The following is a 26,479-nucleotide window of genomic DNA, read 5'->3' as shown; positions in this document are numbered from 1 at the left end:
AAAAATGAAATACTAGTCTTAAGGATAAAAATATGAAAAAAATTCAGTATTTCTGGCAAAAATAAAATTAATATTATATTTTGAAATTTATCATACCAAATACACCTTCCCAAATTTTTTAAACATTACGTATAAGTATTTGTAATATTATAAATTTTATCGATGAATTTTTATGTAACAGTGCAATTTGAATTGTTATAGAAAAATTAGTTGATAAAGGGCCGAATAGTTCAAATTGCTCTATTATATATTACAATAATTACTACATTCTATTAAACACGATATATATTTATACTGAAAGAAATATTACAATCAAATATCTAGTGGATCCTAAATTTATTATCAAGATTAGTTATACACGTCATTTTGAAGAAAAATAAAAAATTTAGCACACGCCCCCCCCCCCCCCCCCACACACACACATTCTAACTATATATCGATCACATCTGTGACAGCCCGAAACCCATTTAATTATTTAATTATTTTGCTTGATTGCATTATTTAAATTTTAACTATTTTTTTTTATCATGAAAAGAATATATTTATGTAGCAAGTTCGTAAATGGTATAGTCGCGCCCCTAGTTAGATAATTAATTTTAGATTACAGATTTTTACTTAGCAATACAAATTTTATGTTAAAATTGGGCTGAATGAATTATTTGCATAAACTTCATATTGGGCCTTAATTGTTTACCTTTTTCTTAATGGGCTAAAGTTTAAGAGTACCCTATGATCTTTTTGAAAGAATGTTGAATTAGCATGCAATATGTTTCCACGGTTTCACCCTTCCAGCCACAAATTCGATTTTTACTCCTCAACCACATATTTTAGCTTGTGCTGCACGATAATTCAACCCAGTATATATATGTATATCTTATCTTCTTCATCGCAATTACCCAGCAAATCCAACAAAAACCAGATTTATATTTCTTTCCACTGCAAAACTTCCATCGGTAATTTTGTAAATTTATTTAGTTTCATATTCATATGCAATAATTTCTATTTCTGTATAATTATTATAATCAAATAGAATACTTTTTATAATTACATGGAAAAGGAAATAGATAGAGGAAGTGGGGGGAGACTGGAACGGTGCAGTCGGCGCTACGCGCCAGGGCGGTTGAGCAGCAGCGCCGCCACGCACGGTGCGCCACGGCAGCCGGAGACAGGAAGAAGTACAGCAGCAGCGCCGAATCTGGGACGGAGGGAGGCGGCCTGACCAACCGCTGCTCTTTGTCTCGGGGCGGCGAGGGTGGCCACGTTGTCGGCTGAAGGGGGAGAAGGTGAGGGCGGTGTCGGGTAGGAACAGGCGGCGGCTGGCGGAGAATGACGTCGGAGAAGGAGGGCGACGCTGGGCAGGAAATGGTGAGGGTTAGAGGGAGGTGAGAGAAGAGGGAAGAGAGATTGGAAGAAGGGGAAGAGAGAGGGGGGCCAGAGCCGCGCGCCTCCGGCGACGGGCTGCCGTCCGGTGGCGGCGGCAGGAAGGGGGCCGAGGGAGAAAAGGGAAAGAGGGGAGCTGGGACTGGGAGCTTGAGTGTGTGTGGTGTGCGTGAGTTGTGTGTATGGGTGTTGGGTGAGTAAGTTAAATTAGGGGAGTTGGAAGAGTGGGCTTGGGCCAAGGGGGTTTTTAATTTAATGGGCTGAGGTTATTTAATTTGGGCTTAATTTTTATTAAATAGATTGGACTTTTGATTTAATTACTTTTAGTAGCAATTATAATTTATTTAAGCCCATAATTACTCCTTTAATTATCATTTTCACTTCAGATTTTCTAGATAACCTTCTCATGTTTATTTATAGTAAATTATTTTATAAAGTTCAAATTAGGCCCTTATGTTTTATTATTTGAATTTATCTGACTAGGTGCAGCGCGACTAGGACGTGAACTTTAATTACTCACAGTTAATTTCAAGTTCAAATTACAGGTGTGGGATTTATTTCAGTTCATGCTGTGGTTAATCTTTGTCCATTTTAATATTATGTGTTTTGCCATATGTGTTGTAAATTCAGTTATATCGCTAGGGGCCCGCTCAATGGGTCCAGGACTTCACCGTCCTTGGTATGCCACAATGCGATTTCATGTTACAGTTAGGGTTGCAACCTATTCGCCAGGGGCCCGCTCAATGGGTCCAGGACTTTAAAGTCCTTGGTATGCCACCGTGCGAATTTCAGTTATCAGTATACAGTGCAGTGCGTATGTGTTGACCATTTTATTAACATGGACAATTATTGCATGTTCCCACACTGAGTGTATTTCATATGCTCATCCCATATCTAACAGTTTCAGGTGACTAAAGTTGGAGACGCGTAGAGAATCGAATGGGCGCGTCAAGTAAATATTTTTGGAAAATATAATGTTGTAGTTACACCTAACCTTTTGTTTTGTACAGTTTTCGAAGTCTCAAACTACTCTTGAGATTTTGGTGTAACTTATCAAGTTTAATGTTATCATATTAGCTTCCTATCATGGCTGGCCTTCTTTTCAAGTTATTTCAAGTATTTTATTAAAAAGTTATTTCTTGAAAATAATCCAAATCTTTATGATATTTCCGCTGTCAAAAATTATTTAAATTTATATTTAACACTTTAATTAGATTAGGGTGTTACAACATCATCAATTCATAACACTGCTTTATAATTGCAAATTGCTTAGAAAAAATGTGGGTCGCCACTGTATTTAGTTTGGTGCTCGGATTCATCGTGGTTCGCCTCTACATTTATCTGGTGATAAAGCCCACCAAAATACGAAAAATCTTGAAGCAGCAAGGAATCCACGGCCCACCGCCGAAGATCCTCCTCGGCAACGTCCTCGAGATCAAGAAATCCCGCGACGCCGCCCCCGCCAACTCCGCCCCGCCCACCCTCCACGACACCGCCTCCGTCTTTCCATTTTTGGAGCAATGGAGAAAGCAATACGGTGCGTTTCATGGCCCGACTAATGATCGTGCATGCACACACATATACTTTCTCCGTTCACGAAACATCTTCTTCGATGAAGTAGATATGAGCTTTAAAAAAAATTAGATGTGTATTTGATGAGTGGAGAAGGTTCCACAAATTAAAAAAAATAGTGATAGTTAATAAGTTTGCATGGGTCCATTGTCCAATAAAGAATTAGGAAAAAGAGTTTTGAGGACTAATGAAAATAGATGTTTTCGTGGACGGAGAGAGTATAACGATTTGTTTTCTACTACAGTTATAACTTTATATAGTTAATATATGCACACATGCATAACAGATATTTTTTTTATGTTGTTGCAGGTCAAGTGTTCACATTTTCTCTAGGCAATCTGCAAATAGTACACGTGAGCGATCCCAATCTAGTGAAGGAGATCACGACGACGACGTCGCCGGACTTGGGCAGGCCTTCTTACCAGCAGAAAACAATGGGCCCTCTTCTCGGACAGGGCATCCTGACGTCCAACGGCGCGATTTGGGCGCGGCAGCGGAAGATCATAGCACCCGAGCTCTTCATGGACAAGGTTAAAGTAAGCAATCAAAACTGACTCACTGAGTCACGGATCGTTGCGTGATTTTTCTTACCGAGTTTGGTGATCGATGCAGGGAATGATGAGCATAATCACCGAGTCGGCTCACACGGTGGTGAACACATGGAAACAAGAAATCGAGGCCAACGACGGCGGCGGGGCTCTCGACGTCGCCGTGGACGGTTACATGAAGAGATTTTCAGGAGAGATTATTTCTCGAGCTTGTTTTGGTAGTAACTACACAAAAGGGCAAGACATTTTTACGAACCTTCTGGCTCTACAGGAGCTTGTGTCCAAGAAAACATTGTTTGTCGGCCTACCAGGCTTAAGGTACGTATAACTCGGCCACAAGCCATTAACTATGTTAATCGGGTCAATTCACTGGGGTTCGGGCCGACCTTATTAATTTGTCGGGCTATTCAGTTACAGATAGTTCGGTTTATAATTTTATCGAATATGAAATTTCTCGACCCTAGTCCATAATTTTCGGGTTATGAGCTAACTCGTCAAATGTTTCAAAATTTATTAAAAATATCTAATTAATATATTTATTTTAATAATTCTATATTTGTAACAAACGAATAAAATATAATTAGATGAATATTATTTCAATATCGACTAACATAATATGTAACTCTATAGCAAAAAAGATATAATACATATTTTTTCCGAATGATATTTTATGTAGAATAAAAAATCTAGAGAATAAACTTTACCACGGGTTGCATGCACAGAGACGGACGCACGTTGATGACCATGGGGGCACGTGCCCCCACAACTTTTTTTTTTACTAATTATATATATATAATAATTATATATGTATAATGTATATGTTGGAGTATATATTTATTTTCATTCCCCAAAGCCCAACCCAACACATAACACGTGCCTCCTCTCCACTCATTTTTTTCTTTTTAATTAGTATCCCCAATCCCAAACCCTCAAACAAATTAACGCATTCTGCTCATTACTCAAAGACTAAAGTCAAATAAAGAAATCAAGGGATCAAGGTGCAGTCGGCGCCGCCACAAGTCCCCAACAAATTGCTCTCTCCCTCCTAATCTCATATAGTCATATTGAAGTTTCGATTTTATGTCAACAGCAGGTATCATAAAATAATCATAGATAAATTTGTAATATATCTTAATCTGATTTCTGATTGTTTATTTCGAAAGTTTTATTTTAATTGCTTCTTTCGAAAATTTTATTTTAATTTATTAAATTACATGATTTTGATTTAAGTTTATATGAAAAGATTTTATAAAAGAGCATTGGAACCACCATTAATTACTGGAAAAAATAATGACAGTGCCAAATCAAGTAGGGACAGTTTTGATGCAAAAGATCTTCCTACAGATTCTGGATTAAGAATTCAGATTTTGGATTATAATCCAAATATTCGAGATGAAGTTCGAAGGGCATACATATCGAGGGGTCCTTGTCAACCATTGAAGCATAATTTTCCTTTTACAACCTTCGGGAAAAAATCAAGGCGTTTCAATTCTAATTGATTTTCCGAATATGCAAATTTTGTGCCCCCGTAACACAAAAATTCTGGATCCGTCCCTGTGCATGCATGTGGGCTATCCTGTTAGGAAAATTTCGGTTATAATTTTAATCGAGTTAGAAATTTTTAGCTCTAATCTTATTGAATTGTCGGTCTTTCCAAACTCATACATTTTAAACTAAATTAACATTCCTAACTGCAGCATGTATAAAGAAATTATATTTCACTCGATGTAGCATCTATTAAACTTTATTGTCTAACGTAAACTTAGGCATGTTCCGACGAGGAGCAACCGGAGGATTTGGGGTCTAGAGAGGGAAATTCGTGCGTCGATTTTAAAGCTAGTGAAGGAGAGACAGAAGGCCGGAGTCGGCGAGGATTTGCTGCAAACACTTGTTGAAGGGGCAAAGGAGACTTACTCGACATCGGCTGCGATGGATCAGTTCATCGTTGATAACTGCAAGAACATATACTTGGCTGGGTTCGAGACATCAGCTATTGCGGCCTCGTGGTGTTTGATGTTGTTGGCTACGAACCCAGAGTGGCAAACACGCATCAGAGATGAAGTGGACCAAGTCTGTGAGACCACCTTTATCGGTGATGTTTTTCCATGGTGGTCGACCGCCACGTGGATAATATGAAAAAAAAAAAAAAACAATTCAATGCACCACACCAAACATGGTCGACCGTGAGAAAAAATAGACCACCCATGGTCTCTCTCTCTCCTCTAACATGAATGAATGGTGTGATGACACTTGTTTATGTTTAATTGGTTCAATAAATTTTATTTAGATAATTGATAAAAATTATTATATCTTTTATATATAATATTATAAAATTAAATTAAAAATACCAAAATTTATATTTTTTCATTATCTATAAATAGAGACCACTCTTGCTATATTTCAACACACCTTCAAATTCTTCAATTTCTCCTCTCTACCTATAACATCTACTAGTATTTCTTTCTCTATTATTCAATGGATGAGACAATAATTCTTTCTTCAACTCTCAAAATTTCAATCCCTCCCAAGACTATTATCCAAGACCATTATCCAAAGTTTGGCGATGATAATTAAATGCTTAGTATGTATTTTTTTTTCTATTTCGAGTTTAAATTGTTGTAATTTATATTTTTCGTTTGTCGTAATTCAAATTTTTATTATTTTCTTATTTTATTATTTTATTTTTTTGTAATATTTTTATTTATATATAATATCACTAAAATTATTATGATTAAAAATAATAATAAAATAATTATATAGAATGTTGTGGTTAGGTGGTTGAGGTGGTCATTGATAAATCAACAAAAATAGAGGTGGTTGGGTTGGGATGAATATTAGTGATGTGGAAGAGAGAGAAATGAATTAAATATTAAAGATGGTTGGATGATTGAGTGGTTGGATGGTTGCTGATAAACATAGTCTGAGGGTCGAGTCCCCGATATAGACACACTTCGTAAGATGAAGCAGGTCATATGCGACCATCATTTAACATGACAATACAATTAGAGGTTAAATGTTTTAACACATGATGTTCATTTTTCAGCTACACATGGTGATCCAAGAGACGATGAGGTTGTACGGTTCGGCCCCAACCCTGTCGAGGGAGGTGCAGAAAGACGCGGAGATAGGTGGCCTGAGAGTGCCTAAGGGCGTCAACGTGTGGACCGTGGTAGCCACGCTAAACACGGACCCCAATATATGGGGTTCGGACGCGCTCCAGTTCAAGCCGGAGAGGTTCCAAGATGGGATCTCAGGGGCGTGCAAGAGCCCTAACTGTTATATGCCGTTCGGGTTTGGGCAACGCGTGTGCGTGGGGCAGCATCTGGCAATGGTGGAGCTCAAGATGCTCATGGCTCTCATCATGTCCAACTTTTCCTTCACTCTGTCTCCAAAATATGTACACAAACCGGAGATGACGACCATATTAGAGCCTAAGCATGGAGTTAACATTTTGATTAACAAGATCTAAGATGTCTTTATACATCAATGTAATATAAGTTGCTTTCTTCTACCTTAACTTTCATTTTTTTTTTTTTTTTTTATGTGAAGGATGTATTTAGTTGCTAATGACTCTCATATCATCATATGAAACCGGCTATTAAAACCATGAGCAAGTGTGAAGATATGAGTGGATATATCAGTCAGAGAAGATCATGTAATAAGGCCTCATTGAAACATCATCAAGTCTCAAGAAAAGATTTAAATGAGTAACTACTTTACAAACATATCCACATATTCCACGACATGTTTACCAATGGTTGAGAAATGAGAATAGCTCAGTTGCTTTGGACAATTGCAGAAAACAACATTTGGTTGATATCGTTGGAGCCTGGCTCTTCCTCGTCCTCTGCAGAATGACAATTTATTGCACATTTAAAATTTAGAGGACATAAATATAAAATCCCCATCAAATAACCTTATTACAAGCTCCACATACATATTCCCCAATTTCATGTTTTCGGGTTGCGTTGCATAATCAAAAACATGTCCATGAAACTGCACTCATCTCTATATCATAACCACATTTCTCTATAAATTGAAAGGTCTGAGAACTGTTATAGGGAATAGAACACAAACACACTTTTAAATAGATAGTTTATGGAGTACTTTATGTTGCATTATCTTATACTAACAACTTGTTTTATACACTACAGTTCCAGCTTATCCACCTCATTACCATCAATGGTGAGTTCGTTGCACAAAGATTGACCATATTGACGATGTTTCACTGTTGAGATTCTCATAAGACTAGGGGTGATTCTCTCCAACTGAATAATACTACAATAACAAAAGTCACACTCAACATGCAATTGTGCAAACATATCATTAACAAGTTACCTTTTGTAGATTTGACTTGAGTTGCCCACTCGTCAATAACCTGGATATCACGAGACAAACAAATTACATACAACCCAAATTTCTTTGATAAGACCTCATGATAAAACCACCAAGAAGGTCGATATTTGTATCTTGGCAAACAGAAACCATTGTAGCAAAAATACTTTGGCTGCTTGCTGGCACATGGTAAGAAGTCTTGGAAGTATCCATATGAAAAATGCAACCAATCATAACAATTATTATTATTCATAATGAGTTCAGATGCACAAATTTATCCATCCTTTCCAAGTGAAAGGGCTCATTTATTCGAAAAACAGACAACAAAAGAACAGTTGCACCTTCAATTAGACATCTAACTAACAGTGTCCAATTCAACTTGACCAATACAAATACCTGATTGAAGCTCTCATAAGCATCATCACCATCTGCATCTCCTGTGAGAGGAACACCAGTGGAGACTTGCAACCTATGCAACATTGTCCTATTCCCAACTAAGAGTGTTCTAGCTTTATCTATCAGATCCTGCATGTCAAAAACTTACATCAATATTTAATCTCTACGCAAATGGTACATCGAACACTAGATTACCACGGTTGAGACTAATCAAAAAACCAATCATCCATAGTTATATATATTGAATTTCCACCAAATGTACCAGATGAAAAAATTGCCTGGGTTAATCTTGTTCTGAGCTCTTTTCCGTAAGCTGTGCACTTAACCAGCTTGAGCAAATTCATAATCTCGTATGCAACTCAAATCTTTCAACAAAATCTTATTGACAACCTTCAGTTTCCTTAAGACAAATGGAACATGATCTTGTAGTGCAACCTTCTTGTTCAATGTTGAATTAGTACATTTGTCCTTTTTAGATGCTCAACAAATCTAAAGGTTCGTTATAGATTTGCAACACTTTGACAGTGATGTTGTGATTGCAATTTGGGTAAGGTCGTGATTTATTTGCAATTAAATCTTAAAACAACAAGATCAACTCAATTGTGTAGTCAAATTATATAATTAGATAACTAAAGTGAAAAACTAAAATTACATGAAATTAAACTACTTTCACTATCTAAACACAATTTCCATTAGACGATGTTTTATCCCTTCATCTTCTGCCGATAAATGATCTTTCGCCAACAACGTGTTCAACAAAACTTGATTCATCTTCATAGCCTTTCGTTTTTCTTTTTTGAGCTCTAAGTCGATTCTCGCACTTCCCAATTTACTCATTACTTCAGCCTCACTATCTATAATGAGTCTCAATGCACGAATTTCTGCAGCAACTTCATTATTAGATAAAGATTCTGATGCATTAGGAGTTTTAGGACTTTTAGGACAGGGAATAGTCGAACAACCAATACTTGGAGTTTCTAAATTGGAAGGCATAGAATAATCCCCATCTTCAGAAGTCCTTGATCTTTTGGAGCTGCCACCACTTTCTTGAATTGTCTCTTCATTTTTAGGACTTTCTGGAATAGTCTCTTTGTTTTTAGGATGTAGTCGTGAAAAATCTTGAGATGTTAAGTCCCACTTGGGATGTTTACTCATAACTTCATTAAATACAACTGAATCCCGAAACTTGCTACCACTTGCTTCATAAATTGCATGAGCTTCTAACTCAACATCCGCTAGGCTCATTCCAATCCTTTTCAGAGCACATGCTTCCTTGTAAGCAGCAACCCACTTGTTTCCATTTTCATTAAGTCGTTTCCAACGACCTTTTATCATATCAATGTTTCTTTCGCCGAGTTCTTCCAGATTATTTGTTCGAGCTTCTTGATATAGATTATGCACTCGTGCCCACAGAGAGAAACCCTTTTGACTCCCACGTGCCTTATCTTCACTAGCCACACACCAAGATGACATTAGGGCCTACATCTTCTTTCACACACCAAGCTAGCTTTGTCCCTTTTTGATTTGTGTCTGTTTGCTGAGCATCACATAACAAATTACAAGAAATGTTTTGCGATGGTAGGACCTGAGATAGGAATTTGGTTCAGATCGGAGAAATTCGAGAGTTTTGACAATATTGTTAATGTTTGGAGTTCGATATATTCAGTTAAGATAAGATTTAAGTTTGGATAATTTTTTAGAGTCATGATATTTGGGAGTTTGATAAACAATTTGGATTATTTAGATCCATAACTTCAAATGATAGAAAATGTATGAGAAAATAGTGAATTTTAGAATGTGCTTCAAAATTCAAATACTGAAATAGCTGAGATAAGAGAAAATTTTAGATTGTGCTTCAAATTCTCGTCCCAGGTTATTGATATTTCTAGTCTAACTAGCTCTAAGTTCTTCAATGAATCGCCCTAAGGTATTAAGGATGATGTAATTCTACATATTAAAGATAAAAAGAAAATAGAAAGAAAAGCATCGCCGCAGCAAACTGGCGAATATCTATTTCCTCCAGATCCCCAACCCCGAAATCAAAAAAGGGAAAACAAGTTGATTGTTTTTAAATTGTAACAGTAATACTATGAAAACAAGATTCACACAAGAAAACGAAATTATCCACATTTTTTTTTACCTGTTTTGCATGCGAGAAGCTCGCGGCACTCGTCCTTCAATGATGACATTTCTTCCTCTATCTTTTTCAGCCTCTCCACCAGCTTCATCGGATTTGTCTGTCGGAAAACAACCAAGCAGAAGAGGAGAAGAAATTAGCACTCCATGACTTCGAAAGCTCAATGTACAAGTAGTAAGACGCGAAATCGTAATCTAATTTGCTCCAAAATGACATAATTTAAAGTGAGGGGTTGAGAATTCAGAGATGGGGAAACAGAAGCAGTGAATGGATAAAGTACGTTTTCGGGGTAGGTTTGCTGGAATTCTTTGTGGAGCTTGTGCTGCACTGCGGAGAGGTCGCGATTGGCCTTGGAAAACAGGTTTAGAAGTCCATCCACAGCTTGGTTGTGCTCCATTTTTTCACCGTCTCTCTCTCTCTCTCGACTGTGTCGCTCGCGCTCTTTGGGGCTTTAGGGATTTGAATTTGGGAATTGAAATTAGGATTTTACGGTGCCCTTAAATACTAGTATTACAAAATAAAAATAAAAATCGTGGAGGGTATTTCTGTAATAAACCATAGAACACAGAAGTAAATAAACCAGCTGCAGCTTCAAGGGTTCGCATCTTCAAGCTTCCGCGATAGCTGCAATGGCGGTTACGCAAGAGTCCGACGGCAAGTCGAAAGAAACGGTGTGCATGATTTCCTTATATTTCTCATGGTTTTTGGTGATCAAACTCGAATGTTTGTCGAGGGATTGCATATGAATGTGCCGTCACATTGCAAATTATGTGCGCTTCCAGTTTGTGCTTTCCTAGGGATTTTTTAAATTATTTTGCACCATGTTACAAGATTTAATCACCACCTCATTGCAAAAAAATTGGAGTTTCAATCTTTGATCTGCTTGCTGAATCATATGAGTTGCTCTTAATTAGGACTTGTTTTTCTTTGATTGAAAAGGTGCGACTTATGAGTAATGTTATTGTTGTACTTCATCTATTTGAGATTTGACTGTAAATTGAATATGATTTTGCTAAGCTGCTTGTGCAGTGTTGAAACTCCATGCTCTATGGCTAGTTGTCTTGATCATGTAGTGGATTTCCTTTATGGTGGATTAGTCTGTAAGAAGCCATGTAATCTTTCCTTAAAACTGGTGGTTTCTCTATATTTTACATTGCCTAAATGAGACACAAATCATGGTTCCATGTAAGATTTCACGATCTTGCGAATCTTACAGGTCGGAGTTTTTTCCAGGTGGAAGAACCAATTCAACATTGTGGCGGAGAAGGTGCAGATCCAGGTTCATGTCCACTCAGTCAACGTAGAAAACATGATGGTAGTTCAAGAACTTTTCAAAAAAGTTGCCTTCTCTTTTTTTTTTAGGTGCAGCTGCCTGATTTTTCCATAATGTTAAATTGAACTTTCAGGTCCTTCAGCTAGACACAAGGGTATAGGGAAGGATATTTCTGGAGTTGTAAGAAGTCACAACCAAGGCAGAAAATCAAATAGACTATCTGTTGTTGATGATATTGAGGTGTGTAGTATTATTATGCATGAATTGCTTTTAGTTGATCTTGAAATTGTTAACAAAACATTTTTTTTCATCTATATTTTGTATGATGAAGCATTCACCTAGTGCTTAGATTTTTATTCTTGTATTGCATATTGTTTGTGAAAGATTGTGATTTATAGTCGTTATTACTATTTTCTTCAGCAGCATAATACTTTCTGAAGTAGTATGATATATATATCCAGACAGAACAGAAGATTAGGAGCTTTTAGGAGCTTTGGAAAAGGGTAATGCCTAAGTAGCTTTGAAGATTTGTAGAAAAGGATAAGATCTGATCTGATATCTGCAGGACCTTCTACTTGAAATGGACATTATCTACAAGCTAATAGCAAAGTTATGCTTCTTAGAATGAAATTTTGAAGAGATTTAGTGGTGGAGAATCTATGTCTCGGTGCAATTTCTGTTTGGAGAAGTGTTCCTCTGTTCTCCATCATTAATCAGCCCGATTCTTTCAGTAAGCACTAAGCAGACAACATTAGTCTCAGCCCAATGTGCTTTTAAAGGCTACCAGCACTTCTTACAATCATCTTAGAAATACTCTAGTTTTCTCTTGACACGGAACAAACCAGTATTTCAAATTCACAGTGATTTCCCATAGTAAAATAATTAGCTTGTATACTGTTGTAGTGACAAGAGAATCCCATCTTTCCCTATTTTCTTTCCTATATGTCTAAACTTGTGCTTGTAAGCTTGTGATCACTGTACTAAGTTTTGGTATGCTACTCAAAATTTCTAATTGGTTCCAGTATTTAATATCATTTTTATATTTTCCAGGTTGTTGGATACCTTAATACCAAAGAGGAGATCCATCGCAAAAGGATTTTATGGGAAGCAATGAATGAAAATCATACAAAGGTGTTAGCTTGTTAAGTTGTACCTTTCTTGGTGTTTTGTTGATTTGATGTTTTTCTTTATGCTGCTGTAGCTTTGTGTGTGTGTGTGTGTGCGCGTTTCTATTACAAGACTCTTCTGCTTTTCTAAGCTGAATGTCCTTCTAGATCTCTGTTTCTTCCTGAAGTAATTTTCTTCTGGGTCGTTTCATCCGTTCTGTCTTACAGCATGAAAAATGCTCTTGTTTGTAGGGTGGTGCAGATTACTTTCTCCATTGAAGAGTATCTGTTGAATCATTTGTAAGATGTAGGTTCCTGCCTTTGAACTGTAGTTTTCATTTTTATGATGGCACTTAGCCTAGGGAAAGTAACAGATCCCTTTTTACTCACATTCATTATTATCTACTGATATAGGAGTTGTATTTTTTTTGGTTATGTAAAAATGCCACATGTTCCCGAACATTCTCAAATAGTCCTTGGATGGTTCTAGTTATCATATCTATCTTATTTCATACTACTAGATTTAGTTTATCAGTTCTTTCTGATTACTTGTGATGGTTGATAACTTTCAGGCCAAGAAACAGAAACGAGCCGCAGAAACAAAGAAAGGTGTCGCTGTCAAGAAAGTTACTAAAACCACTGAGAAAGTGGAGCCTAAGGTTTGACAGAAAAACAAAAATTTCTTAGCGAGAGTTTTCTGTTGAGATCAAATCTGCTCAATTTATAGTAACAGCCGACAGGGTCTCGAGGAAGTATTTGAAAGTTGCATTATGTAAACATCAGCATCTACTTTAAACCTACTATGACTAGTCCTAGTGGAGTTATTAGAATTCTAGTTTTGATGCTGATGCCTTTTTCTGCAAATACATATTGCTTATTTAGCTATCGATTGATTTCATGACTTGATTCTATATCTGCAGAGCCATGGCTCGAGGATCAACGACGATGCTTTAAAATTTCTACGTGGTGATTTAGTAAGTATTTGTTGACATTGTTTTGCTCTTCAATATCTTCATAGTTACGCTTGGAGGTCGGCAACCTGGGTTTCTCATGTTGCAATTGCAACAATATATCACATTTGGTATGCATCATTTTTACAGCAGGAAAGTTGTGAATCAGGCGAGGCGACCATGGCAGATTCTTGTGCTCAGAATTCACCAAAGCGTGGATCTAAGGAGAGTTGGTACGAGGAGGATCAGAGCGACAATGACACTTTTGGAGGTGATGAAGAAGATGAGATGCATTACCAATACCGAGATGATCATTTCTACGATGATTTTGATTCTTGAAAATCAGATGATCATGAGCATCTTTAAATTTTGTTATCTGAATATATTAGAAAGGAGATATGTTTGAGACATTCCAACATTGCGCTTTATTTTTTTACAAATTATTAAATAAAAAATAATACTACTAGCAAGTATGTAAAGTTAAATATACATTTGTCGCATAATTATGCAAGTAATTATCCCATACTTGTACTAACTACATATTTAAATTTACTTTATGGCGTGGAACGGATTAATTAAGCTATGTCGCTTCAGGTTGCAACTTTGGTTTATCTTATTATATGTTTTGCAGTATTAATCATATATTGTGCCTCCACCTTTTAGCATTTTCGAAAAAATGCTCTTAACTTGTACCCTTTTTCAAAAAATGTCCATTATATGAACTTCGGGCGATAGAATGATGAGTATCCTTGTCGAATTCTTAGGTGGAAAAATGTTGCCTAAAATTAGATTAAGAGGGCGATAGAATGATGAGTATCCTTGTCGAATTCTTAGGTGGAAAAATGTTGCCTAAAATTAGATTAAGAGTACGACGAAGTCACTCATCATTTTGTCGTCGGTTTTTGTATGATAGAATATTTTTTGAGAAACGTTGAAAGATTGAGGATATATAACGTGATTTATTATACTCCCTCCGTCTACGAAAGAATTTCATATCTTTCCTTTTTGGGACGTCCACAAAAAAACTTCCTACCTATTTTTGGACTATACCACACCACTTATAATCATTTTACTTTTCACTTTTCACAACTCTCAATATTAATTATAATACATTTTCACCACTCTCAATACACTCAACTATCTTTTATTCATTTTCAATACACTCAATAATATTTTTCTTAAAACCCGTGTCACTCCCTTCTAGGAAGTTCTTTCATGGACGCAGAGAGTATTTTTTATTACAAATGTTTTACTGATGTCATATATATTTTGACTAGCTAGTTATTTCATTATCCCACTCATATTTTCAGAATGTAAAAGAGAATTTGAGAATAGATCAAGTCATGATGTACATATAATAAAGAACAAGATAGTGTTTCTTTTTTTCTATACATACAAAACTTTTAGAACTGAGCATAATTGGAAAATGTCCGAATAGAGTTAGTTATTGTGCGGCCAGAACTCATTTTCTTCAAAGCTTATTTCCGTTTTCAACCAACCAAACCAAAACCTCCAATTTTGGAAGCTGAAAACAATGGCTCTCTTACGATTACAATCAATTTCCACCCTCACATTTCCATCACTACCACTAAAACCCTCAAAATCAAGAATCGCATTCTGTAGCCGACGACCCTTAAACCCCTGCCAGCATCATCAACTGCAGAAACACCAGCAGAAATTGAGTGCAGTTGCCGGAGAAATCTCAGCGGCGGAGGGCGATCAGAGCGTGATTGAAGACTCTCTGAGGCAGAACGAAGTAGTGAGGTATGAGTGGAGTGAAGAATGGTACCCGCTGTACCTGACCAATAACGTCCCCGACGACGCGCCGCTTGGGCTCACGGTGTTCGACAAGCAGGTTGTCCTGTTTAGAGACGGCGGCGGCGAGATCAGGTGCTACGAAGACCGCTGCCCCCACCGGTAATTTTGCCACACCTTTTGTGTTGAGATGCTGAATCTATGTTGATATAGATTCGTGTTCTTAATTTGCAAGATAGATAATTGAGGTCAGCTTGAGCTTCTGCCGCACTAGAAAATTAGGGCAATTTGAAATCAACAGAGGAGAATTTAGGAATTACAGTATTTCCCAATAATTTAGTTCATATCCACATTTTAAATTAGTTGCTGCAGGTTTATTCTCCAAGTTTCAGATTATTCAATTGCATTCTTCAAGTTATTGTTGTGATCAAAATGTAGATTACATGGTTTGCTGTATGCTATCTGCAAGTTGCAAACAACTGTCTTGTGCTGGCCTATAAATACCTAACTTGTTATGTTTCGTGTTCTTGTTCGTGTTCTTGTTCGTGTTCATGTTCGTGTTCGTGTTCGTGTAGACTGGCAAAACTCTCCGAAGGTCAGCTAATTGATGGTAGATTGGAGTGTTTGTACCATGGTTGGCAATTCGAAGGCAATGGTAAATGTGTGAAAGTACCCCAGGTTGGTGTTGATCCAAAACAGTTTTCCACAGATTATACATATGCTCCTAAAAAATGGCTGCCTTCTTCGACAGCTCTCAGAAGGCGCAAAGATCCCAGCATCGGCCTGTGTGAGGACATACGAGATCAAGGATTCACAAGGCGTGATATGGATTTGGATGTCGCGTAAGACGCCTCCTAATCTTGCCAAAATCCCTTGGTTTGAGAATTTCGAGAGGCCAGGGTTTCGCGATTTATCAACCATCCACGAGCTCCCCTACGATCACTCCATCCTCTTAGAGAACCTCATGGATCCTGCACATGTTCCCATCTCACACAACAGATCAGATTCTACTTCAAAGAGGGAGGAAGCAGGGCCGTTGTATTTTGAGGTGACAGAGAGAACGGGCCGAGGCTTTGCAGGCCGGTGGGGCAGAGAAAGAGACGTATCACTGCCAAACCACATACCGAACTTTCTGAGATTTGAGGCGCCTTGTGTTCTTCAGAGCAACCGGGAGATCATAGACGAGGACGGCCAGAAGCTCTACTTCTCGGGGCTGTTCCTCTGCAGGCCGTCCGGGCAAGGGAAGTCTATGCTCATAGTTCGATTTGGGAACACGAGGAAGCCATCATTTCTGTTCAAACTGTTGCCACAATGGTACTTGCATCAGACGGCAAGCAAGATTCTTGAGGAAGACATGGGGTTCCTCTCCTCTCAGAATGAGATCCTCGTGAGAGGGAAAGCTCCGACGAGAGAGCTATACATCAATCTGAAGACGTCGGACACGTGGGTTGCAGAGTATCGTAGGTGGATGGACAAAGTGGGGCATGGGATGCCTTACCATTTTGGCCACAGCACAGTTTCTCTACCGGAGAACCCTGCACTGGTCGAGCAGGCTCCGGCCGGATTTGCTGCCAGTCTCTCGGCTTCTCAGCCGGCTAAGGGCGGCGTTGGAACAATGCACGCCCCGAACCCCGCCAACAGATACTTCCGGCATGTGGTCCACTGCAAGGGGTGCAGGGGCGTCGTGAGGTCTTCTCGTGCGTGGAAGAAAGCTCTCTCCGTTGCTGCTGCTGTTTCTACGGCCTTGGCGATTCTCGCATCTGGGAGGCTGTGGAAGGTGCTGTTCTTGCTCTCGACTGCAGTTTTCTTGGCTGGGATTCAAATGTGCTCGACTATGATTGCGATGAACACAACCAACTTCATAAGAAGGCATAGAAGGTTGTGAGATGTGAAGCGAGGCGAATCCAAGAATTGTCGATAGGGGCTCAACTTGTTGTAATATGGAGCCTGAAGGTACTTGCGCCGGAATTTGGGACGGTAGCCCCCGAGCCACAATAATTTGAACAATTCATTTTGTGTCCAAGTGAAATCTCAATGGACTTAGAACTAGAATTAAGACTTAGTTACTTGTTATAGTAAATGATTGTTCTCTTTCCATTGATTCGTTAGCAAGTAAATTGAAAGCACAAAAATAGTCACCTTTACGTATATTTTTTTAAAAAAAACGTGTTATCTTCTTCAAAAATAAACTAATTTTCATTATTAATAATTTACAATCTTATTTGAATTAAAAAATTGACTCGAACTCATAATTGAATAGATAAAAATTACTATAAATTAATAAACTAATATAACAAATCATTGCAAAATAAGTAGTACTCCATTAAACAATTAGTGTGGATACTACAATTATTGAAACAATTATCTTGTACTTCCTTCATCCTCTTCAAAGTGACCCCCTTTCCATTTTGATTTGTTAAGTGGTCAAGTCTATAAAAGATGTCCATATGTCCCATTAAAAATAGTTTGTTTTTCATTTTAGTTTGACCCATCAAAAATGATCCAGTCTATAAAAAAATAATAATTAACTCTTAAAAATGTGTAAATTCTTGTTTTTACACAATTTTATTCAACATACACATTTTTCTTAATTTTGATATCGAAAGAAATGAAACCACTTTAGCTGGAGGATGGAGTAATAAGTAACTCTTAGACCATGAATAACAGCAACCATTCCAACCATCCAACCTCTTTAATATTTAATTAATTTCTCTCTCTTCCACATCATCAATTTTCATCCAACCCAACCACATCTATTTTGAATGATTTATCCATGACCATCCAACCACCCAACCACAATGTTATCTATAATTATTTTTATTATAATTTTTAATCATTAATAATTATTTTTGTTAAAAATAATATATAAAATTATGATTAAAACAAGAAATCATAAAAATTTTAAAACTAAAATTCGAGCAATAACTATGAAATTAAAAGACAATACAAAAATTACACAAACTAAATTAAAAATATATAAATAACTATATTTAAATATCATACTACTATTTAAATTAAATTTATCACCAATAAAATGGTGACATGTGGACAAAAAAGTAGAGAGACCAGGTGGTCTCATCTCCATCGGCTGCAGACCGAGGTCGGTCTCTTCCAAAACTGAAGCAAATTTTTTTCCTTTTTTTTTAATTGCTAATGTCTATGTGGCGGTCGACCTCTTGGAGTTGTGGGCGCCGTTATTCATGGTCTTAGAAAGATGTGGGTCAAATCATTTTTATTCAATTTACATTTTTTTTCTCAATCTTCGATTTGAAACGAAATGAATCACTTTTAACGAATAAAGTATATAGGTAATATACTTTTGAGTAGTGTTATTTGGACAAAATCTGTCAGGACAAGAGAAGGTTAAATACTTTAAAAAATGATTTATTTAAAAGTTTTGGTTCAAATTTAAAAATGATTTAGCTTAGTTTTATTATTTTCTTCACATTGTACTCAATTTTTTTTTAATTTTTTTTTGTATATTTTGTACTTTAAAAATAATAAAAATTAGAAAGGCTATTAATATTTTTTTAAATATAGTGTAAAGAAAATAATAAAATTAACTATATTCTTTTTTTATTTTAAACAAATTTTAAATAAATTCAATTTTTAAAGTATTTTGTTCGAATATACTTTATCCAAATAGCATTATCGTATTGTATACCTTTATACTACTCTATTTTTTTGTACTAACATTATTCATATGAATTGTACCTTTATTTTATTTACAACAATTTTAATAATTTTATTAAAACTCGTTGTTATCTTCAAAGGAGACTTTATTTCGTGGACAATAATAGAGTAATTTTACCATCTTAAATAATTGCGTCGGCAGTTAAGAAATTAGCTAAGTGAAGTGGGGAAGATCCGATCGCGGTAAAGTCCAGGAACACGTAAGCATGAAAACAACCGGTCTAAACTCAACGAGCCTCTCGTAATTTTCCAAAGAAAGAAAGTTGGTGTTACGTTGAAGACTATGGTGTCCATTGTTGTGTGGCCACAAACACTGCACCAACTCAACAAGTTAATCACCTCTTTCTAACTTCTACAATGCTCTCTTCTCTTCCAACCTCAAACAACTTCGTCCATTTCCGCGAATGGCTCTTCTACAGTTGCAGCCTATATTCGCTGCTACTCTTCCGTCTCAGCTCGAGAAGCTCCCCAGGAAAACAAGGCTAGCATTGTCTACCCAAAGACACTCCAATCCCCGTCACCATCAACTGAAGAGGAATCTCCAGAAACTGAGCGCGGTCGCCGAGGAAATCTCGGCTGCGGCGGGCGATGAGAGCGTGATTCGGGAGGATGAAGCTGTGGAGCACAAGGAATCATCGGCGAGATACGATTGGACCGAGGAATGGTATCCGCTCTACCTCACCAAGCAAGTGCCCGACGACGCGCCGCTAGGGCTCACGGTCTTCGACAAGCAGGTCGTGTTGTTCAAAGACGGCGATGGAGTAATTAGGTGTTACGAAGATCGTTGCCCCCACAGGTAGTGGTTTGATTTTGAGTGAATTGAGGTGGATCTAGAATTTGAGTTGAATCTCTGAAATGATTTCTACTTTCGAAGTAATTAGTTAATCTGCAGATTATTGAGGTTAATTAATGCTGGATGTAGTTAGAATTATAGTTTTAGATGTGTTGTGAGAAATAGCTAAATAATGCTTCTGAATTTCATTGCTTAATTGTGTAATGTTCAGCATAATTTAGCTATAATTCTATGCAATTTTTGAAGGCTAGCAAAGTTGTCTGAGGGCCAACTCTATGATGGGAGATTGGAGTGTTTGTACCATGGCTGGCAATTTGAAGGAAATGGTAAATGTGTGAAGATACCTCAGGTTTACTGTCATCTATAACAAATCTTAAAGTTGAAGATGTTCAACAAGTTTTAAGGCAGATGATTTTATCAATCTTGACTAAATATGGTTTTCTCAACAGCTCTCAGAAGGTGCAAAAATCCCAGCATCGGCTTGTGTGAGAACCTACGAGGTCAAGGATTCACAAGGCGTGATATGGATTTGGATGTCGCATAAGACGCCTCCGATTCTCGAAAAAATCCCTTGGTTTGAGAATTTCGATAGACCAGGTTTTCGAGATATCTCAACCATCCACGAGCTCCCCTATGATCATTCCATTCTTCTAGAGAACCTCATGGATCCTGCTCATGTTCCTATCTCACACGACAGAACGGATTTTACTGCTAAAAGGGAGGATGCCGCTGCGCTGTTTTTTGAGGTGTTGGAAAGAACTGATCGAGGCTTTGCAGGCCATTGGGGTAGAGAGAAAGATCGGTCAATGCCAGACTACTCACCCAACTCTCTGAGGTTTGAGGCGCCTTGTGTGCTTCAGAACAACCGAGAAATCGTTGACAAGAATGGCGAGAGGCACTACTTCTCGGGGCTGTTCCTCTGCAGGCCGTCTGGACAGGGGAAGTCGATGCTTATAGTTAGGTTTGGGAATTCGAGAAAGCCACCACTACTTGTGAAAGTGCTTCCTCAGTGGTACATGCATCAGAATGCTTGCAAGGTATTCGAGCAAGACATGGGGTTCCTTTCGTCTCAGAACGAAATCCTTATGAAGGAGAAAGTTCCAACGAGGAAGCTTTACATCAATTTGAGGTCCTCTGATGTTTGGGTGTCCGAGTACAGGAAATGGATGGACAAAGTGGGGCATGGAATGCCTTACTACTTCGGGCATAGCTCGATTTCTCTACCAGAGAATCCAGCAGTAGTTGAGCATGCTCCGGCCGGATTTGTTGCCAGTTTTTCAGCCTCTCAGCCGGCTAAGGGCGGCGTTGGGACAATGGAGGCGCCAAACCCTGCCAACAGATACTTCCGGCACGTGGTCCATTGCAAGGGATGCATGAGCGTCGTGAAATCTTGTCATGCGTGGAAGAGAGCTCTCTCCATTGCTGCTGCTGTATCCACGGCCTTGGCGATCCTTGTATCTGGGAGGCAGTGGAAGGCGCTGTTCTTGCTCTCGACTGCAGTTCTGTTGGCCGGGGTACAAATCTGCTCGACTATTGTTGCGATGAACACGACCAACTTCATCAGAACGCACAGAAGGATGTGATCCAGGAGAGTAAATTATAAGGTTTCATTCCTTACGAAACTTTTTAAGTATGTTGTACTGATTTGCTCATTCCTGAGTAAGCATGTAGTGCTTTTAAGGTTGAAGTTTCTGTTACATATTGTTCATGGAAATATATTTGAAGGTTACTATTTCAAAGTCATTTTTGTTGACCAGACATGAAAATAGAAAAAAGTAATTTTGAACCAAGAGCAGTTAATTGGAAGCTGAAATTGAATCCTTCAAATTCAATGATCTGGGGTCTGAATTTGCAATATGCATGATGATCCTGGTGTATTTATGTATTTTCTGACATTGTACTAAATATATGTACAGTATCCTTCCAACTCCCACCTACTTGAACTATTTCAATTTCCCAAGAGAGAGAGAGAGAGAGAGATTTACAAATAAATGAACAGATGCAGGAAGGAAAAGCATTTACTGAGTGTTTGTCACTGTCCCACTTTGCCAAACCTGCCTCAACCATCTCCCAAATAAATGCAGAGGTATAATAAATAGACAAAGTTGCCTCCCCTCAATGCGCATGACTTCTTACTGTTACTGTATTAAGGGAATACAGCCAAAAGCAGGTTGCAGAAAAGCTCAGCTCGGAATATATCCATTCTTGCCAAACTAAGAAATGGATTATTCATACAAATTGTTGATGCTTCTTTCTTCTCTCACTCTATGCCTCCTTCCATTTTCTTCTTGCTTGGCTCCCTCTGTCGGTTTCTACGCAGGTTCCTGTCCCGCAGCTGAACTCATGGTGAAGAACACCGTGAGATCAGCTTCTGATTTGGACCCCACAATCCCCGGGAAGCTCCTTCGCTTGCTCTTCCACGACTGCTTCATCGAGGTTACACCTTCTACTTATATATACATGAGATTGCAAGATTCAAATGGTAATTCGATACTATTACAGGGATGTGATGCTTCCATACTATTACAAGGAAACGGGACGGAAAGAAGCGATCCTGCAAACAGGTCCGTTGATGGATTTGCAGTCATAGACTCAGCAAAGAGATTGCTCGAAATCTTCTGCCCAGAAACAGTTTCTTGTGCTGACATTCTTGCAATGGCTGCTAGAGATGCAGTTGAATATGTATGTATATATCTATGTTCTATCAGCAAAATTTGATTTATTTTGTTTGAGGTTCGATTCGAATGAGATTTTCCTTTGCAGACAGGAGGACCAAGCGTGCAGATTCCGACAGGGAGGAGAGACGGTAGGATTTCAGCAGCTGCAAATGTGAGACCAAACATCATAGACACAAGCTTCACATTAGATGAGATGGCTAAGCTCTTCATTGCAAAGGGATTATCTATGGATGACCTTGTTACCCTCTCAGGTATAGGAATATACGTATAAATGTACTATTTCTGTCCTAAATTCTAATGAAAACATGATCAAATTTACTTAGCTATAAGACAGCATAGACTTCATATTGCTGTTTCAGATAATATCTTGTTTTTTCAAAGAGAAAACGGTTAAATTATAGTTTGATAATTGAGCTATTATGTTAACTAACTTTAGGTAGTAAAGTGCATATTCGCACACATTATTAGTTAGCTTAAGATTTATTACATTCATTGTTCGTTAGATAGCAGCATAGTTGTCTTTGGGCCGGACTGGGCCAGGCCACATTAACAATTTGGGCCGCCCCGAGATCCTTTTGGGTACAAAAATATTTCAACCCATCCCAGCCCAAGGCTGAGCCTGTTTTGACACTTCTACATAGCAGCATTTAAGGCTCTTTCGTTCCTCCTCGAATTGCATAGATATTTTGGGGGCGTTTATTTTGAAGGATTAGTCTTTGATAGATAAAATCCCTTGTTTACTTAGATGGATTAAACTTTGGGATATTCTAAGGCTTTTGATTATTTATACTCCCTCCGTTCCAGCCAAGATGATACATTTATTTTCAGCACGGGATTTAAGGAGTTGTAGATTAGTGTTTTAAGTGTGTAGTATAAAAGTGATAAAGTATGAGAGAGAAGTTAATAAAGTGATAAAATATGAGAGAGTCGGTAATAAGAGAGTGATTAATTAGTTGTAATTTTGTAATTAAAATCTCTTTTTTTTTTCATATTTAGAAATATAGCATCTTCGTTGGGACGCTCAAAAATGAATATGTAGCATCTTCGTTGGGACGGAGGAAGTATCATTTGAGCTAGTTTTGCTTGATTCATATCTCACGGAAAGAGTGAGATTGGAGAAATCATACGCATTAGGATAACTATACTTATATACTTAATCATGCATATAATCAATCATGCAAAGTAAATGCCCCTTTATAGTAATAAATAGTCTTTGCTTTGCAGGGGGTCACACCATCGGGAAATCACATTGCAGCTCATTCAACGACCGGTTCAAGCTCGACCCGAGTGGAAATGTTACGGTGATCGACTCATCCCTAGACCGGGAGTATGCGATCCAGCTAACAAAAATGTGTCCTGCCGGTGCTAGGGATGATTCGATCACCGTTAATAACGACCCGGGCACTCCCTTTCAGTTCGACAACGAGTATTACAAGATAGTGTTAGAGCACAAGGGGCTTTTCCAGTCTGATTCTGCACTGGTAAATGATAATAGAACGAGGAACAAAGTGGTGGAATTTGCACAGAGTCAAGATAGTTTCTTTTGAGAGCTGGGCTGTTTCTTTCTTGAAACTTTCCACCATTGGGGTTAAGACAGGTGATGAAGGTGAAATTCGACAATCTTGCTCCATGCCTAATAGATGATCTCTATCCCAAATTGGTGTTTCATCTTATGTATAATCGATGAATTGTTGCTACGTATAGTTTATATATATAAAAAAATATATGTGACAACAATCTAATGAATATTGACAGAATGTCTGGATATACTACTCCTAGTCAACTTGAGTTCCGTTAGAAATAGCTGTGAGGGTGAGTTGAATTTTGAACTTGATTTAGGTGTGCACTTAATGTTTCAGTTAAAAAACCACTGTAATTTTTTATTTATTTATCATTTCATGTTGAAAACAGGTCATTTTGTATATACAATAATACTGTTAGTGACAATATTTTTTAGTATTACAATAAAGTCTATTTTGTGATAGTGTTAAATCATAAAAAGATTAATACTTTCAACTCACTATAGTGAAAAATATTTCTATTTGTCGATGAGGCCTAGCTCAAGTGATAAAGCAGAGGCACTCAAAGACTCTACTTTGTGAGAGGTCTTGGGTTTAATCTCGCCTGCGTGCGCGTGGTTTTTTCACCTTTGTGTGGGTAGTGTTTCGCCTGTGTGCGATTGTTTTCTCACATTTGTGTGGTGTAGAGGTTCCGCCTGCGTGCAAGTTGATGATTTGATTATATATAATTTACAAAATTATCCTTAAAATTAAATATGTAAAAAGGATATCATAATCAAATCACTTTTTCGAAATTTAATGGTAAGGTGGGTTCCTTTTGGTGGAGCTTAAAGCATCCACATTGGTTGAGTCAATACTTGACTCATCCATACTCCTGGCCCATTTATGAGTTAAGTTCTGCATTGGGTCGATGATGTACGCCTTGATAATTGCTTTGCAAAACTTCTTGAGGCAAAGCCGGGTCATATTGTCCGCAAGGTTTAAATACTTGTCAAAAGTACTCACAGAAACACCGGTGGTTAGTTTCCAGATTGCCACCGTACATTTTTACGACGGCATGAGCGAGTCCTGGCCTGTAGCATCTCGCCCCATTCGGAGGTAAGAATCCATCCCTTGAACATTATCAACAATGCGCAAAAACTTAATCCTAAAACAACGTCTAAAAAAGGATGTGTTGTACATCGGGTCATTGAAATAATCTTGAAGAAGTTAGTGATAGGCGAACTCACGATCACGGTACACAAAGCCTCTGTTAGAGATAGCTCTTTGGAATGTTTGGTTCTTGAAAACTTCTTGGACAATCTTTTGCGCTTTCACAACCATTTCTATTACTCTCTGATCCCCTATCGGATGAAGAAGAAAAGTAAAGTGAAGCCATTTTGAGAGAGAAAATGAAAATTAAAGAGAAAATTGTTGAGATATGAAGAAGATTGATATTAAAAAAGTGCGTGGAAAATGTCGTTTAAATTGAAGGGAAAAAAGAAGAAAAATAAAAAAAGCAAAAGTAACAAATAAAAAATCGGCATATGGCTGTTGATTGTTGTATTCCTCCGGTGATGGTAGCAAGTCAGCGACGACAACAATCAGCAACTATAACTAAGAGGCAGTAGCAGATCTAGCATGGAACATGGGGGTGCAGCACTGCAGCTGCATCCCCAATTTTTTTTTTTTTTAGTATTATTAATATTTATATGTAAATTATTTTATATTCAGTTTTGCATCCCTAATTAAAAATAGAGGCACTCAAAATTTAGTTATGTTTACTTTGATGAAAAATTTATCTATGGAAAATGAAGGATAACAAAAATTTATGTCTTGAAATGTCTTTTTTCTTTTCTAACATTTGACACACAAAATAGATGTTCACCATTTTTCCTTCCTTTTTTTTTTTCACTTCAAGAATAGATAATATTATCAACTTTAAGGCATAAAATTTTGTTATCTATTATTTTCTATGGATAAATTTATTCATCAAAATAAACGCAGTCTAAAGAAAATAAATGTCAACTCTTTTTTTAATCACGTGTAAGTCACTCAGAATTAGGAATAAAACCAATACCAAATTCAACCAATATAGGAGTATAAATTTAAGGTAAACACGTGTAAAAATAACAAGGTCGGTGCGTTGCAAATGGGATCCTCTGTCACACAATATTGTGTGTACCACGTGTACCACTCTTCATTTCTTTATTTTATAAATTGTTTTTTATAAAAATAAAAATTATTATATTATTATAAACTCTAATTAGTATTTATCATTGAAAAATTAAAATTTTAAAAATTATATACCCTAACTTTGAATTAATGAACCCAAATAATCTATTATTAATTCAAATAAATATA

General features: G+C 37.4%; 6 protein-coding genes across 25 annotated transcripts; 5 read left to right on the top strand and 1 right to left on the bottom strand.

Moving 5' to 3' along the window:
- The first annotated feature begins 799 nt into the window (after positions 1–799).
- Positions 800–7,107, top strand: LOC131015091 (cytochrome P450 714C2-like). Of its 14 annotated transcripts, none has more exons than XM_057943333.1 (9): positions 806–953; positions 1,058–1,925; positions 2,288–2,332; positions 2,654–2,917; positions 3,262–3,488; positions 3,565–3,818; positions 5,267–5,579; positions 6,426–6,467; positions 6,544–7,011. In XM_057943333.1, exons 3-9 carry the CDS (start codon positions 2,320–2,322, stop codon positions 6,967–6,969), a joined length of 1,539 nt encoding a protein of 512 aa, XP_057799316.1. In that variant the 5' UTR covers positions 806–953; positions 1,058–1,925; positions 2,288–2,319; the 3' UTR covers positions 6,970–7,011. The 14 variants fall into 14 exon arrangements, with proteins under 14 accessions (XP_057799320.1, XP_057799317.1, XP_057799316.1 ...); XM_057943331.1 differs by having other exon boundaries at positions 2,282–2,332; XM_057943330.1 differs by having other exon boundaries at positions 2,011–2,332.
- An 8-nt stretch (positions 7,108–7,115) lies between these two features.
- LOC131015092 (uncharacterized) lies at positions 7,116–10,842 on the bottom strand. 2 transcript variants are annotated; one of them, XM_057943339.1, is made up of 5 exons: positions 10,649–10,838; positions 10,372–10,468; positions 8,232–8,374; positions 7,839–7,878; positions 7,116–7,347 (listed from the first exon to the last, which is right to left on the bottom strand). In XM_057943339.1, exons 1-5 carry the CDS (start codon positions 10,763–10,765, stop codon positions 7,277–7,279), a joined length of 468 nt encoding a protein of 155 aa, XP_057799322.1. In that variant the 5' UTR covers positions 10,766–10,838; the 3' UTR covers positions 7,116–7,276. The 2 variants fall into 2 exon arrangements, with proteins under 2 accessions (XP_057799322.1, XP_057799321.1); XM_057943338.1 differs by lacking the exons at positions 7,116–7,347; positions 7,839–7,878; positions 8,232–8,374 and adding an exon at positions 8,823–9,816 and having other exon boundaries at positions 10,649–10,842.
- A 60-nt stretch (positions 10,843–10,902) lies between these two features.
- Positions 10,903–14,167, top strand: LOC131015094 (uncharacterized). Of its 6 annotated transcripts, none has more exons than XM_057943343.1 (8): positions 10,903–11,039; positions 11,398–11,468; positions 11,585–11,683; positions 11,775–11,881; positions 12,692–12,772; positions 13,320–13,406; positions 13,668–13,721; positions 13,848–14,167. In XM_057943343.1, exons 2-8 carry the CDS (start codon positions 11,417–11,419, stop codon positions 14,034–14,036), a joined length of 669 nt encoding a protein of 222 aa, XP_057799326.1. In that variant the 5' UTR covers positions 10,903–11,039; positions 11,398–11,416; the 3' UTR covers positions 14,037–14,167. The 6 variants fall into 6 exon arrangements, with proteins under 6 accessions (XP_057799326.1, XP_057799324.1, XP_057799325.1 ...); XM_057943341.1 differs by having other exon boundaries at positions 11,398–11,480; XM_057943342.1 differs by having other exon boundaries at positions 11,398–11,500; positions 11,602–11,683; positions 13,851–14,167.
- A 922-nt stretch (positions 14,168–15,089) lies between these two features.
- LOC131015089 (protein TIC 55, chloroplastic-like) lies at positions 15,090–17,547 on the top strand. Its single transcript, XM_057943323.1, has 3 exons — positions 15,090–15,614; positions 16,028–16,130; positions 16,204–17,547. Exons 1-3 carry the CDS (start codon positions 15,232–15,234, stop codon positions 17,335–17,337), a joined length of 1,620 nt encoding a protein of 539 aa, XP_057799306.1. The 5' UTR covers positions 15,090–15,231; the 3' UTR covers positions 17,338–17,547.
- Positions 17,548–19,315: 1,768 nt separating this feature from the next.
- On the top strand, positions 19,316–21,677 carry LOC131015087 (protein TIC 55, chloroplastic-like). Its single transcript, XM_057943321.1, has 3 exons — positions 19,316–19,941; positions 20,185–20,287; positions 20,388–21,677. The coding sequence occupies exons 1-3, from the start codon at positions 19,550–19,552 to the stop codon at positions 21,519–21,521; spliced, it is 1,629 nt and encodes a 542-aa protein (XP_057799304.1). The 5' UTR covers positions 19,316–19,549; the 3' UTR covers positions 21,522–21,677.
- A 42-nt stretch (positions 21,678–21,719) lies between these two features.
- LOC131015088 (peroxidase 18-like) lies at positions 21,720–24,385 on the top strand. Its single transcript, XM_057943322.1, is given in 5 exon segments — positions 21,720–22,374; positions 22,441–22,620; positions 22,702–22,867; positions 23,841–24,157; positions 24,159–24,385. Coding segments are annotated over 5 exon segments (981 nt in total). The 5' UTR covers positions 21,720–22,158; the 3' UTR covers positions 24,261–24,385.
- The last annotated feature ends 2,094 nt before the right edge of the window (positions 24,386–26,479 follow it).

The sequence above is a fragment of the Salvia miltiorrhiza genome, chromosome 3 (genome assembly GCF_028751815.1).
Source record: "Salvia miltiorrhiza cultivar Shanhuang (shh) chromosome 3, IMPLAD_Smil_shh, whole genome shotgun sequence".
NCBI classification, from domain to species: Eukaryota; Viridiplantae; Streptophyta; class Magnoliopsida; order Lamiales; family Lamiaceae; genus Salvia; species Salvia miltiorrhiza.
This window is presented reverse-complemented; position numbering and strand designations above follow the sequence as displayed.

What these genes read in the sequence shown, in the direction of transcription:
- LOC131015091 (XM_057943333.1), top strand. An exon ending in TCTTCATGGACAAGGTTAAA is followed by an intron (nt 3,489 to 3,564) that starts GTAAGCAATCAA and finishes TGATCGATGCAG; the next exon opens with GGAATGATGAGCATAATCAC. An exon ending in GTCGGCCTACCAGGCTTAAG is followed by an intron (nt 3,819 to 5,266) that starts GTACGTATAACT and finishes ACGTAAACTTAG; the next exon opens with GCATGTTCCGACGAGGAGCA.
- LOC131015092 (XM_057943338.1), bottom strand. Translation starts at nt 9,704, where the DNA reads ATGTCATCTTGGTGTGTGGCTAGTGAAGATAAGGCACGTGGGAGTCAA.
- LOC131015094 (XM_057943340.1), top strand. Translation starts at nt 11,417, where the DNA reads ATGGCTAGTTGTCTTGATCATGTAGTGGATTTCCTTTATGGTGGATTA. An exon ending in TGAATGAAAATCATACAAAG is followed by an intron (nt 12,773 to 13,319) that starts GTGTTAGCTTGT and finishes GATAACTTTCAG; the next exon opens with GCCAAGAAACAGAAACGAGC. An exon ending in CTGAGAAAGTGGAGCCTAAG is followed by an intron (nt 13,407 to 13,667) that starts GTTTGACAGAAA and finishes CTATATCTGCAG; the next exon opens with AGCCATGGCTCGAGGATCAA.
- LOC131015089 (XM_057943323.1), top strand. Translation starts at nt 15,232, where the DNA reads ATGGCTCTCTTACGATTACAATCAATTTCCACCCTCACATTTCCATCA. An exon ending in GAAGACCGCTGCCCCCACCG is followed by an intron (nt 15,615 to 16,027) that starts GTAATTTTGCCA and finishes GTGTTCGTGTAG; the next exon opens with ACTGGCAAAACTCTCCGAAG. An exon ending in AATGTGTGAAAGTACCCCAG is followed by an intron (nt 16,131 to 16,203) that starts GTTGGTGTTGAT and finishes CTTCTTCGACAG; the next exon opens with CTCTCAGAAGGCGCAAAGAT.
- LOC131015087 (XM_057943321.1), top strand. Translation starts at nt 19,550, where the DNA reads ATGGCTCTTCTACAGTTGCAGCCTATATTCGCTGCTACTCTTCCGTCT. An exon ending in GAAGATCGTTGCCCCCACAG is followed by an intron (nt 19,942 to 20,184) that starts GTAGTGGTTTGA and finishes CAATTTTTGAAG; the next exon opens with GCTAGCAAAGTTGTCTGAGG. An exon ending in AATGTGTGAAGATACCTCAG is followed by an intron (nt 20,288 to 20,387) that starts GTTTACTGTCAT and finishes TTTTCTCAACAG; the next exon opens with CTCTCAGAAGGTGCAAAAAT.